At 42.4% G+C, this 14,713-nt stretch overlaps 1 protein-coding gene across 3 annotated transcripts in view; it reads right to left on the bottom strand.

Moving 5' to 3' along the window:
- Positions 1-1,921: 1,921 nt before the first annotated feature.
- usp49 (ubiquitin specific peptidase 49) overlaps positions 1,922-14,713 on the bottom strand; it is a 64,052-nt gene continuing 51,260 nt past the window's right edge. For 2 of the 3 annotated variants that reach the window (XM_078546299.1, XM_078546300.1), the window contains exons 4-7: positions 11,662-11,860; positions 10,718-10,826; positions 5,419-5,639; positions 1,922-3,565 (exon numbers count right to left, since the gene is read on the bottom strand). In XM_078546299.1, the coding sequence (XP_078402425.1) occupies positions 3,372-3,565; positions 5,419-5,639; positions 10,718-10,826; positions 11,662-11,860 (723 nt within the window). In that variant the 3' untranslated portion in view covers positions 1,922-3,371. The remainder of the gene's footprint in view (positions 3,566-5,418; positions 5,640-10,717; positions 10,827-11,661; positions 11,861-14,713) is intronic. The other variant, XM_078546301.1, reaches the window with a different exon arrangement.

The following is a 14,713-nucleotide window of genomic DNA, read 5'->3' as shown; positions in this document are numbered from 1 at the left end:
TTTAATACACCTTTCACTTCACTATCAAATTAAATGCCCAAGGGGATTTAACACAAGACAGAGAGATGTTATGAGCTTGCAAAAGATCTTTGTTTCTCATATTCATTTTTATTTCATATAGTGGGTGAGACAAATATAAGCTTTTGTTTGATTGACCCCTCTCTCCAACTTGCACCACCTATGTTGCACAAAAGGTTTTGCCCAAATTATATTAAAAGATCATCAGCCTAAAGCACCATCTCATGCTCAGTGTCTGTGAATAAAATAAAACCTGATTAAGTTATTTGAGCTGGTGTTTGAATAAGTTGCCTTCTGGAACTGTTTCGGGATTGCTTTCCTCTCCAACACAACTGGAGAGGAGACTGGACTCAAATAACACATAACTGTCTGGTCGTGCAATTTCTGAAAGCCTGGTGGGATAAAAAGGAAATAACAACCTTCAAGCAAACAAGAGCTGTACCTGTAATGTAATACGGATCAGGACTCGTTTACAGAAACCCATATAGCTCTTATGCACCCAAATGAATTTTAGACGCATGCTACAAAGTTACAACTAGCAAGTAGGTACAAACAGTGCAAAAGTGGGGACCCAGCTCTTTTCCCATTGACTTTATATTGAATATATATAAACTGGCTTTCAGCAGTGACAGATGAGTAGGCAGTTGCTGTGTGCAATTTGTTACACAAAAGAGGCTCAAAAACCAAGCAGCCACTGACCCTTCTGAGCACTGCATTTCTGCACCATATTTTATGGAGATCATGCAAGGAATATAATTAGTAAAGGTTTGTTGCTCCAATATGGTTCAAATTGTGCTTTTTGATATTTCCAAGAGGGTGTAAAAGGTCATTGTGGGTTGCAAACTGCTAACAAATTGGCAGGTTCATTATTAAATGGTGTGCACAGAGGATCTGCAGTTGCTGCAGCAGTGCAAGGCAATGGAAAGCAGACTGTTGCGCACAGTGCCTTGATGCTGTAACAAACTGATGTACACTGTCCCTTGCTGCTGTAGCACTTATCTACTGTACTAAGTATGAAATATTTTATTAAGTTTTCAAGTACCGTTGTTTGTTTTGCCTTATAATCAATACAAAAAAGGTCTAGCCAGCAGTGACCTACCTCCAACTAGCTAAGTGAACCAGAATCTTGATGGTGAGAACAATCAGACAGTTTACAATTGGGAGGATGGGAAGGGAAGTTGAGAGATGTTGCAATAGCACCCTGAATTCTAAACCTAAGGAGAGGATAAGAAAGAAAAGGTGGGAAATGAATTTAAACCTGTTTCAACAAACATTTCCTCTTCCTACTTGAGGGCTTTTGCCAGTTCACAGTTCGAGGTGCTGGATGAAGAATGGCAAAGTACAACAGAGTGGTCTGTTCCCTGAGGAAAGGGAAAAGTAAGCCAAAAGAACATTATTCCACAGGGATAGGGTAGTCTTGGGCCAAGTGATGCATGGGCATCCGACTGGCACCCAAGTACTGAAAATATGTTGAAATAAGAACAACAGTTTGGGAGCTGGATTCTGAACCCTATAACATATCCCACTCAGAAAACAAATGACAAATTCAAAAAGATTTAGCAACGCAAAAACACCATACTGCAACTAGTTGGAGTCATCTCCCATAAGATGTATAGAGCCAAGCCATAAAACCAAGATATAAACCATCAAACTAACCCACAAATGTCAAAGTCTGTGTATAGCAGCGATTTGATAGCAGTTGATATCTCTATCTGGCTTATTACTCCAGACTTGACAACACTACCAAACACATGTTGGTTTCCTCTTTCCCACTCCTCCTCCTGAAGAAGGTGACTCATGCTGCAGTACGGTTCCACAAGCACTGAGCATCCTGAGTTACCAGAACCTGCCTGACATGTGCAAGCACAATTTCCAGCAGGTCAGGTCACACAGGTCAGTCATTAGCTGATTTTCCCTCTCGCCCATCTAGTCCAGGGGTACCACTGTCACTACATTGGCGAAGATTAGTTAACACAATGCAGTCCCAGGAACTTGCCTGGCCTGTACTGATCAGATACACTCTGGGCAACAGCCCTCAGGGGAGCATTACTCTAATTGTGGTGAGCATTCAAACCTTTAAGCTGCAAGGAGGTCAGGCAGTGGAAAGTTGTGTTTATTGCTTTGTTCTGAATGATCTTCTCTGAATTCCTACAAAATTCTCAAAAGTAAACCAAAATATTTTGAACACGTAAGTCTCACAATTTGCCGATACAAAACTTTACATTTTATATACTTACACAAGATCATATTGAATAAAATTATTTAATCTCCCACATTTATTTGAAATTGTTGCAAAAGTCGTAATTTACATTTCCAAAGCTGCCATGTTATCGTTGCATGATCAGCCACATATACACTGCCTACAGACCAGAAATTGTCTGAAAACACTAACAATTCCTACCCTCATACAAAATCCAGCAGGCAAAGCTCAAGTAAGGAACAGTTTGCAGCAGAAGTGCATGAAATCACTATGGCTACATTAACTCCCAACACTCTTGTGTTCTGAATCCATCAGACCCACATTGGAGGGATTTATCGTAAATTATCATAAGAGGAACATCCTGTTGGGTTTCATACAGTCTCTATAAATATTCTCAGTGATGAGACTGGTGTTGTGACAGTAATTCTTCACAGCACGAGTCCTTTCACTTCAAGAAAATACAAAATCATAAGATTGGAGTAAAGGGATAAGGATTTCTCTTGTGGTTTCTTCACTGTTCCGCAGCGTTGGCGGCAAATCATAACTGGCATTGTGGAGCCTGGACTAATTAGTGAAGGTTCAGTGTGAGTGTGAAACAGCCCTGGGTCATAATGTGAAAATGCAGAATTCGTGAATCAGTTCCAGCTCAGCTTGGTATAGCACCACGGGGAGTAAACATAACTGCACCTGGTACACAATGAAAACAGGTCAAACATGTGTACCTATGTCAGTCAGTAAATTGAGTGGCAAACAAAGGCACCTGCTGGGAGTTAAATGATAAAAGTAACTATCAGAAATGGTTGCATCTCAAGATCAGCCAGCAACATGAATGATGACATAAACAGAATGGGTTGCAATAGATATATCACCTGGGAAAAAAAACTTTGTAACGAGAGCGTCAATACTGCACAGCTCCACATCATCTGACCTGGGACAGTTGGACTCTTTGAAAAAAACCATTTTAATTGATAAGTACGGAATTAAACCCTACCATATTATGCATAGGAAGGCTATATATGCTTCGGTAAACGAGCCCCAGGACATGTTTAGCCCACATGAGAACACGACAGTGTTTAATCAGCCCCAACATGGTTCCCATTGGCTGATGCTGGGTAGTTTCAGTGAATTCCAATAATGGTTTTCGCATCCCATCCTAGGGGAAGGTCAGTCTCCTGTTCTTCTCTGTATTTCTGGTTGGCACCTGAGGTTCAGAATGCATTTCTGTGACAAACCCCACTCTGTTCTGCACGGTTCTTTGAGTGTAAAAGAGAATGTAGGCTTGGGTCTTGCACACTTCCTCCACACTGCACACATTTAGCTTAGAGTCATTACAGTGGACCCAAAATTCTAAAGGGGGAAAAAAAAAGATACAGCAGATTGTAAAATACAGTATTTATTTTCAGTATATTTATCAATTAAGTACGTCAATTAAATTATACACAATCTTGTGAACAAGTTGCACTCTCCAACCCCTTTACCCCACTCCTCTCCTGAAGATGCCGTTTCTTCCTTGGATGACAGCAGCTGTTATTTCATTTAAGGAGCCATTCTTCCAACTGTGCGCCTGGACAGCCTCAGTAAGCTATTGGGGTGGGGGCTGTTTTGTCTGTTGGACTGTTTGGCTTAGTTTCCCATTATTCAGTGCACTTACCTAAACAAATTTCAATGACACTGCAATACACTTGAGAAAGTGACCAAAACTAGTATGTCACCCTGGGATATTTATACAGAGTACTAATGAGACCACATCTGGAGTATTGTGTACAGTATTGGTCACCTTATTTAAGAAAGAATGTAAATGCTTTGGAAGCAATTCAGAGGTTTACCAGTCTAATACCTGGAATGGGCGGGTTGTCTTATGAGGAAAGGTTGGACAGGCTAAGGTTGTATCTGCTGGAGTTTAGAAGAGTAAGAGGCAACTTGATTGTAACATATAAGATCCTGAGTGGTCTTGACAGGGTGGATGTGGAGAAGATGTTTCCTGTTGTGGGAGTATCTAGAACTAGGGGGTCACTGTTTAAAAATAAGGGGTCACCCACTTAAAATGGAGATGAGGTGAAATTTTTTCTCTCAAGAGGATCATGAGTCTTTGGAACTCTCTTCCTAAAAAGGCAGTGGTAGCAGAGTCTTTGAATATTTTTAAGGCAGAGATGGATAGATTCTTGGTAAGCAAGAGGGTGAAAGGCTATCCGGGGTACGCGGAATGCAGATTTGAGGTTTCTATAAGATCAGCCATGATCTTATTAAATGGCGGAGCAGGCTCGAGGGGCTGAATGGCCTACTCCTTGTTTGGAGGAAATAAGAGGAACAGGAAAGTGACGTGTATTGGATTTTGAGATTGTTTTAAATTTTTCACAGTCATTTAAAACTTTTGCCCCTCTCCTGGTTGAACTATTTCAAGTAAACATTCCTCAGTGTGATGAGTCATGCATCTCCAATTATTCTTCTTAAAATACAGGAGGACAAACTAGTTGTAGAAAATCGCAATAATCATGCTTCTTCTTGCTGGACTAGGAAAGAATCAAACTTGCTTGAGTTCCAGGAATGGCAAGATAGCATCTTCCGCAATTGAGAGGCACACAGCACCTCAGGTAGCAACACCCACAACTCCACTGCACACATGGGCAGATCAGAGGAAACTACTGTCATAGTAGCAATTAAAAAAAAACACACTTGTAAGTTCTAATGTCCTTTTGTGGAGAGGACTGTGCTCAGTCCACAGTTTGAAAGACTACTGCCTAGACTGGTAAGATAGCTGACAGTCATTGAAGGTGGTACTAAAGAAAGACATGACTCTTTTCCCCCATGACTTTTGATGACAGCCAACAACCCTCTGACTGCTCTAAGACTCAAAGTGGTCATTCTTCTCGTGTGAGCCAGGGCAATGAGGGTTGGCAGGCTAGTTGTTCTCGGGTGGCATCACAGCAAAGCAAGGTTCTGTCGTCTTGTTTTACAAGTAGCAGATGCGTCATTACAATTAGGATTGAGGTGTCTGACTGAGTTCTACCATCTCTAGCCTGGGGACATTGGCACCCACTGTAGCAGCCAATCCTGCTGACATCAGCTAACTCGGTACAAATTGAGAAATGAATATGGAAGTTTTTAGTCACTGGAAAGGGCATGAACCCACTGTATCGCCAAAACACACAAAGCTGTGACCCTTTACCACTCTTTCTTATTTTTACTTATAGTAAACTGACCTCCTTCTGTGTTGTAGCAGTATGCGGTGTAGTGTCCTGAGCCAAATCCTTTTCCATGATGCATCACCACAGCTGAGAGGTCATATATGAAGCTTTCCTTGCCAAGAGTGGAGGAAGAGTCCCTGCAGCAGTAAGGCTCCATGTTTAATACCTGGTCAAAGTTTACGTGCACCCCTATCTTCTCACGATGGTTGCGGCCAGACCACCTAAAAACACAGTAGCTGCATCAAGAGGGAAATAAGGAACACGAGTACAGTACATCAATGCCCTGTAAAAAATACTTACATTCTATACAAGATAACTCGATAAAAGTCAACGTTTTATTAGTTTGTTTAAATAAAACAGTTCACTATAATAAAGAGGCAAAAGGTTCAACCTCTGGCGTGTGCTGAGTTGGTTATCTCAGCCACAGCAAAGGTACAGGCAATACAACTGAGCTTAGTGCCCCGCAGTAGGAAAACTCGCAACAAATACAATAAAAATAAATCAACCAGGGTAACACCACCTGATTGTGGTTCAGTGGCCCTAACAGAAAATGTGGATGTGCAGTGAGGAAGGATAAGCCTCGACTGTGATGCATTCCAAAGACAGATAGCTTGGTGGTGCCCAGTGTTCAGCATCATGCTCACTGTCAAAGGGACACACACAAATAATGGATATTTGAGCAAGGAACTGCAGTGACCAACACCCATGAAGCATTCCCTTTAATTTTACTTCACTTTGCGCAGTTTGTTTCTTGCACTGTGCAGTCGCTTTAAGATTGCTGCGGAACTACGCATAGACACAACTTACAGGGACCCTTGCTCATAATGCGGCTTGTTTATCCACTCGATTGCTATGTGACACCACACTCCTGTGCAGCTTAGAGGGAACGTTGAACCATTGTAATAGCACCAGAAAAGGGTAAACACTTTCAGGTGAGGAGGGGAGAATGGAAAAAGGAGAGAAAAATGTATGGAGTCATGCATTTGTGGTGTGAAATCTACAGGGTAATCGTTAAGTAACACAGAACAAATGCATCAATAGGCACAGATGGACAAGGGAATACAATGGACAAAAGGCATCATATCTAACTGCAGAGAATTAATTCAAATGGATTAAGGTGTAAAACATCAGTTGCTGTCAGGACAGTGTAATCGAGCTCCAACAGAGTGCCATGGAGCATTACAGCAAAGACCTACGTCTAGTCCCACACAGCAGGTTCCTGATCATGAGGTAGATTAGATTGGGAGGAAAGGAATCAAAGGAAGTCTAGGCCTAGATTCAAATATTTATTTTTTAATTTTTATATATACATTTTTTCCCCACCTATTATTTTAAAAATTTATTTCCATTCATTGTTTTATCCCCACCTTTTAGCCTATTTTGATCCTTGCTCCCACACCGTCCCCTCCCCCCACATCACCCCCACGAGGGCCATCTGTCTCTTGCTCATCCTGTTTTCTACTCTTAATGTCACCATTAGCACCTCCTTTAGTCAGTATTATCACCATCAACACCCCTTCGACCTTTTGTTTATGACATCTTTTGTAATCTCTCCTCTGCCTCCACCTATCACTGGCCCCCTATCCAGCTTCATCTGTCCCACCTCCCTTATACAGTATATATTTCATCAGATTTTTACTTCTCTTAAGTTCTGAAGAAGAGTCACCTGGACTCGAAACGTTAACTCTTTCTCTCCACAGATGCTGTCAGACCTGCTGAGTTTTTCCAGCAATTTTTGTTTTAGTTTCAGATTTCCAGCATCCGCAGTATTTTGCTTTTATCTAGACCTAGATTATTCTCCCATGTACAACAGCATTTACATTTATTTAGCGCACATAATATAGTAAGATGTTCCAAGGTGCTAAACAAAAGCAATATCAATATATTTTTGACATGGAGCCAGGGAAGGAGATACCAAGGCAGAAGACCAAAGTTTGATCAAGGAGGTAGGCTTTAAGTAGTACTTAAAAGAGGAGAGAAAGTTGGAGAGGTTCGGCAAGGGAATTCCCGAGCTTAGGACCAAAGTGGCTGAAAGTGCAATCAGCAGTGGTAGAACAATTAAAAATAGGGATGGGCAAGAGGCCAGAATTGGAAAAGCCTAAAAATCCAGAAAACTTGTAGGGCTGGAAGAGGCAAGGACCAGGCTGTCCAACATATGGCCTGTGGGCCACAATCCAGCCTATCATGCCTCTCTATCTGGCCTGCAAAACCACTGTTCAAAATATAGGGCTGCTCCTCCAATCACAGACTGTTTCTCTCTAGCATTTGTTGCTGATAGGCTCACTAGTGAGCCTATCAGCAACAAATGCGGGAGAGAAACAGGCTGTGATTGGAGGAGCAGCAAACAGTGTGAAGGTGGGTGGCTTCATTCAGCCTGAGGCCTAAGCACCTGTGGCTGCAGTGAATATGCTGAGGAGGAAGATAGGCTTTCGGAGGGAGTGGGGGGTGGTGGTGAGGGGAGAAGACAAGTTCCCCTGACGGATTACAAGAGGCAAGAAGGTGGAGCAGTGGTTGCCGCAGCAGCGGGGCCCAGGACAGCTGAAGTGTTAGACAGGGAGAAAGAGTCTTGGTACTTTCACAGCCATCCCGAGTCTCTCCTCGTTAAGTTAAGCTCAAAACAAGCGGGACCTGGCGGGCGTGAGAGCACGCGTGTGTGTGACAGTGAGACGCAAACTTGCATCAAACATGAAATTCATGCTTAGTGTTGTGTCAAATCTTAGCTTTCTGATATTTGCTCATCAGCTTCTTGAGTGCAATAAAATTGAAATGCGGCCCCTCATGTGAAAAGGTTGGACAAACCTGGGCTGGGGAGATGGGGCATGGAAAGGCCATAGATTTAAAAATAAGGATGAAAATTTTAAAACGGAGACATTGTCAGACCAGGAGCCAGTGAAGGTCAGATACAGAGCGAGTGAGATTCGGAGCGAGTTAACATACAACTGTCACAGCTTTGGATAAGCATAAATTTTGTAAGGTGGAAGATGGGAGGCTGACCAGGAGAACATTGGAATAGTCAAGTTAAATGGTGCCAAAGGCATGGTCCATGCCCAAATGCAGCAAGACCTGAACAATACCTAGGCTTGGGCTGACAAGTGGCAGGTAACATTTGCGCCACCCAAGTGCCAGGCAATGACCATCTCCAACAAGAGAGCATCTAACCATCGCCCCTTGACATTCAATGGCATTACCATCACTGAATCCCACATTATCAACATCCTGGTGGTTACCAGTGACCAGAAACTGAACTGGACTAGCCATATAAATACTGTGGCTACAAGAGCAGGTCAGGGGCTAGGAATCCTGGGGGTGAGTAACTCACCTCCTGTCTCCCCAAAGCCTGTCCACCATCAACAAGGCACAAGTCAGGAATGTGATGGAATACTCCCCACTTGCCTGGATGAGTGCAGCTCCAACAACACTTAAGAAGCTTGACACCGTCCAGGACAAAGCAGCCCGCTTGATTGGCACCACATCCACAAACATTCACAGCCTTCAACACTGACACACAGTAGCAGCAGTGTGTACCATCTACAAGGTGCACTGCAGGATTTCATCAAGGCTCCTTAGGCAGCAACTTCCAAACCCACGACCACTACCATCTAGAAGGACAAGGGCAGCAGATACATGGGGACAACACCAACTGGAAGTTGCCCTCCAAGTCACTCACCAGTCTGATTTGGAAATATATCACCGTTCCTTCACTGTCGCTAGGTCAAAATCCTGGAACTCCCTCCCTAACAGCACTGTGGGTGTACCTACCCACATGGACTGCAGTGTTTCAAGAAGGCAGCTCACCACCACCTTCTCAAGAGCAACAAGGAATGAGCAATAAATGCTGGCCCAGCCAGTGAAGCCCACATCCCATGAATGAATAAAAAAAAGCCCATAACCATGCCTAGTGTAATCAATGAAACAATGGTTTTGCTGCTTTAGTGCTCCAGCAACAATGGATACTGCCATGAGGAGTTCATCTTTCTCATACACATAAGCCACTGCCTGCTTTTCACCAACAGTGTTCTTGAAGGACAGTGCACTATTTCCCATAAACATGGAGTATCTTACAACTGGCTTCACTCTGTAGCAACTTATTTCAAGGTTAGTTTCTCATAGTAAGAGACATTAAATACATTTATTTTAGGGGGAACCCAAGATTATGCAATGATCATTGAAGAGGAAAGGAGGAAAAAATAGAAAATGTTTAATTCAGTGCTTGTTATGAAAAGAAACACCCAATAAAAATCAAATGAGGCTGAATTTTCAACATGTGTGTGGAACCAGAATATACATATTGATGGCTCAAACATACTGTCTACACTTCTGGGCAGATTCTATAGGAGCATAGGACTTAGGAGCAGGAGTAGGCTATTCGGCCCTTCAAGTCTGCCTTGCCATTCGATAAGGTCATGTTGAACTGACTGGTCTAACTCCACTTTCTTGTCTCCCCCCCTGACTCCCTTGTCTATGAAAAATCTATCTAACTCAGCCTTGAATAGATTCAATGACCCAGCCTCCGCTATTTTCTGGACAAGAAAATTCCACAGACTAACGACCCTCTAAGAGAAAAGAAATTCTCCTCATCTGTCTTTAAAGGGAGACCTCTTATTTTTAAACTGTGTCCCCTTGCTCTAGTCTTCCCTACAAGAGGAAAAATATTCCTAACATTCCCCCATATCAAGTCCCCTCAGGATCTTATATGTTTCAATAAGATCACCTCTCGTTCTTCTAAACTCTAACAAGTAAAGGCCATTCTGATGGATCGTCAAATAAAAGTAAAGTCCTTTTTGTGGAAAGAACAAGCAAGAATGACAAGCTTACATTTGTATAGAACCTTTCACTACCTCATCTAAAGTATACTTCTGAAGTGTAGTTACTGTTGTGACACAGAAAACATGGCAGCAAAGTTGCGTACAGCAACTCCCACAAACAGCAATATGATAATGCCCTGATAATGAATTAGGGATAAATATTGACCAGGGCACTGGAGATAACTCTCCTGATCTTCTTTGAAACAGTGCCATTGGATTGTTTACATCCACCCGAGACAGCAGACATTGTTTATATTTAATCTGAAAGACAGCACTTAGAACAGGGCAACACTCTCTCAGTACTACAGCTGAGTGTCAGCCTAGAATTTTGAGCTTAAGTTTCTGGAATGGAACTCGAACACACAACCTTCTGACTCAGAGGCAAGAGTGTTGTTCACTGAACCACAGCTGACAGAGTGCTGGAAGGAAAATCATACAACTAACAAATTGGAATTCATGGATAATAGGCATTAAAACAATCCTTTGAAGCTGCAGCAAATTCATCCTACCTGAATCTTTTAAGGTGCAAACGGAGGACCTGAGGTAGTCTGTATATCATTAGCTGTTTTTGAGCTTCTGTCAAGACGAGAGGCTTTGGTGAGGATTTTCGTCGTTTACCTGTGAAATAATTACGCAGAATTACATAGAACCCACAGTATAGAAACAGGCCATTTGGCCCAATTGCTGCATGCTGATGTTTATGCATCACATTGGCCTCCTCCTTATCTCTATTTAATATAGCATTAATCAACTTTCAGTTAAAAAGATTAGCTATTCAGCCCTTTTAACGTCAGAAGCATAAGGACTACAGCACAGCGTGCAGGGCAAATGCAGATTTCCTCCAATATACACCATTGTCCTACTTATGGCAACACTTCAGAACTTAAGTTCGGTCTACACCAATGGTTTGTTGGTTGGTAGAAGTCTAGGCCAAACGTATTGCACTGAGTGGACATGACCCTTCAGTGCAAATGATCAAAAGGCATTTTGATCGAACAGTAATTGTGAAAAATAACAAATCAACTATGAATACTTATTAAACACAGAAGTATAGATTTGTTATCTTGGGGTCCCTTTGAGTAGCTACAATTTGGGATCCCCCAAATCCTCAGTTTGTTGGGACACTGAATAGCTAAAACTATGCAGACCAGAAGGTTCCAGGTATGATCCCTTGTCTTTATGGAGATTGCCATTTCAGTATGGGCACCACAAATGGCCTCAGGACCTTTGGACAGGGAGGTGAAAGTTCCTGGTCTTGGTTTCCATTTACTGATCATTGTTGCTTGTGTAAACATGTGGTCAACAAGATTGAGTGCAGCCTGTCAACACACTGTCTAGACACAGACAAGAATAGAACCATTCTACAGGTGCCATAGCTCATAACTCACCAGAGTGGGAACCTAGATAGTGAATTCAACTAAGAGGAAAACTCATTTAAAAGGGCAGTGCTTACTGTTGCACTGGTCACAAGCATAAATCCTCCCTTCCAAAGCCTCTGTTTCTGTAAACTTTGCCAGCATTTCCGTCAGCGTGCATTCTTTAAGCTGGGTAGCACCCTTCTGAAGACAATGATAGCGCTCTGGAAACTCCAGTGAAAGATCCCAAAATGGTTCAATGGTGTTGGACTTGTAGTTGCACGTCAGGCACGTGACCTGTAGAAAGGGACAATAAAAGTAACAGATAACCCAGAATACCAAAGGTAATTGATCCAATGAAATGACAAGATTACATCACAAACAAGGCCACCCAGACCATTTGTGCAAATTCTCTGCAACAGTAGTCTAAAATTAATCCCACTATCTCATTCTCTCCCAACCCATCTCTTTCTCTGCTTCAAATATTTATTCCTTTCTTCCTAAAATGATGCAGTCTCTGTCCATGTAGCAAAGAATTCTATGTTCAACAACCCTCAGTAAAGGCCTTTCCGCCATAACTTCCTCGTCATTTTCAAATTATTTTGAATTGATGACCACTTAAGAATGATTCTCCGACTAGAGGAAAAGTCTTTTCCCTGTTCAGCCTATCGAAATTATTCAAAAGTTTTTAAAAATTCTATCTATTCTTAGCCTACGATGATGAAATAGTCCTAGAACTTAGTTCTCATAATCTTAGTTTCCTATCTTTGATATCATCTATTGTTTTTAATGTTCTTTTTAAACCGGAGTGTCCAAAACAGAAAACTAATTATGACCCATTATTTTTAAATGTATTCCACCTATGGTTTATTTCACCCCACCCCCACTAGAGCTACCTTGCTTGTCCTGCTCTCCACTCTTCATTAGCACATTCTTTTAGATAATATCACCACCTTCAACACCTCTTTGTTCTTTTATCTGTGACATCTTTTGGTTATCTCCTCCTATCACTGCTTGCTTGTCCCAACAACCCACCTCCCTTCTTCCCTCCCACCCCTTAAACCAGCTTATATTTCACCCCTTTCCTATTTCTACTTAGTTCTGTTGAAGGGTCATGAGGACTCGAAACGTCAACTTTGCTCTTCTCTGCCGATGCTGCCAGACCTGCTGAGTTTTTCCAGGTATTTCTGTTTTTGTTTTGGATTTCCAGCATCCGCAGTTTTTTGTTTTTAACACTTCACAAGAGCGTGGGGAAGGCAACAGACAGACAGACCAGAAGGCATTAAGTTAAGAGTTAGACCACAAACATTCACTCCTTCCACCACTAACGCGCAGTGGTAGCAACTTGTACTATCTACAAGATGCAATGCAGGAATTCACCAAGGGTCCTTCAAAACAGCAAGCTCCTTCAAGACAGCACCTTCCAAACCCACAACTGCTACCGTCTAGAAGGACAAGAACAGCAGACACATGGAAACACCACCACCTGGAAGTTCCCCTCCAAGTCACACACCATCCTGACTTGGAACTATATCACCGTTCCTTCACGGTCGCTGGGTCAAAATCCTAGAACTCCCTCCCTAACAGCACTGTGGGTGTACCTACACCACATGGACTGCAGCGGTTCAAGAAGGCAGCTCATCACCACCTTCTCAAGGGCAATTAGGGATGAGCAATAAATGTTGGCCTAGCCCACATCGCTTGAATGAATGAAAAGGGTGATTGAAGGTTATTCAGAAGTTGTGAGGTGTCAGGGTTTAGTAGTTTAGAAATCATTCCAGTTCAGACAAAGGAAAGCTCTGTTACTGCTGGTATAGTGGAGAGGAAGAGGGAAACTCTTTCGAGTTACCAACAGTCACAGATTGCAACTCTCTTTCGAGTACAATCACAGTTCTTGGTTTCCGGGAGTGGGACATGAACCCACAACCTTCTGATTCAAAGGCGAGGGTGCTATGAACTGAGCCACAGCTGACACCTCCAGAGGAAGAGGGAAGATGCACACAGGGCCTCCATCAATCAGAGCAAGCTGGTGTGTGGAATTGACGAAACTTGGAGAGGCAGATGCAATGAGACCATAATGACATTTATAAGCAAGAGCAATTACTCTGAATTCAATGCAATTGAGGGTTAGGGATCTAGTGCCAGACTTGGTACTAAACAGGATGCAGGTGGCAATATTTACTGGAAGAAGTCTAACTTGTCACTAGGCAAAACAAATGTACCCAAGGTCATCCAGATGCACATGGCTGGTTTATCCCAGTGTGAGAAGTTCATTATCAGCTTTTGGCTGTGGGCACTTGCTCAATGTACATATTTTAATGATTTCATTATTCGTTGCATTTTGTTACAATGATACTATGCAAGGCATTTCCTATGTGTAAATATATGTCAGAGAAATGCAAAAACTTGGCCAAATTTATTTCAGCACTTTGTATTTTCCATTACCACAATATGAACTAACTAAACTGACTACATTTGCAACACAAATGTAGCATTAGTGCCAAGTGTTGCTGTGAAAGAAGGAAGCTTATGCCACTTTCTCCAGAGGCAACTCAGGCCCTGACTCGAGACTTCACCAACAATGTTAGGGGAGATGGTGGCACAGCGGTAATGCCATTGGACTAGTAATGCAGGGCCACAGGTTAGTGTTCTGGGAATGCTGGTTCAAATCCCACCACAGCAGCTGGGGAAATTTAAATTCAACTAATGAATCTGGAATGCAAAGCTAGTCTCAGTAATGGTGACCATGAAACTATCAGATTGTAGTAAAATTCATCTGGTTCATTAATAACCTTTAGTGAAGGAAATCTACCATCCTTATCTGGTCTGGCTGACATGGGGCTCCTGATTCACAGCAATGTAACTATCCTCTAAAATGGCCTAGCAAGCCACTCAGTTCAAGGGCAATTAGGGATGGGCAACAAATGCTGCCCTTGCCAGCGACACCCATATCCCATGAAAGAATAATTTTAGTGCTAATGAGATTAATGATGTTGCAGTTTATTGTGCAAATGCAGAGTATGACACCAGCGCTCAGTGATCTGAGGACAAGGTAATTGAGGACGTTATTACAAAAGGGGTTACATCTAATTGAGGCAATTGTTCATCATTTACCGATGCAACTACATAATTCCTCACCTTGGAATAGCT

Source organism: Cetorhinus maximus, chromosome 8 (assembly GCF_964194155.1).
Source record: "Cetorhinus maximus chromosome 8, sCetMax3.hap1.1, whole genome shotgun sequence".
Classification (NCBI taxonomy): Eukaryota; Metazoa; Chordata; class Chondrichthyes; order Lamniformes; family Cetorhinidae; genus Cetorhinus; species Cetorhinus maximus.
This window is presented reverse-complemented; position numbering and strand designations above follow the sequence as displayed.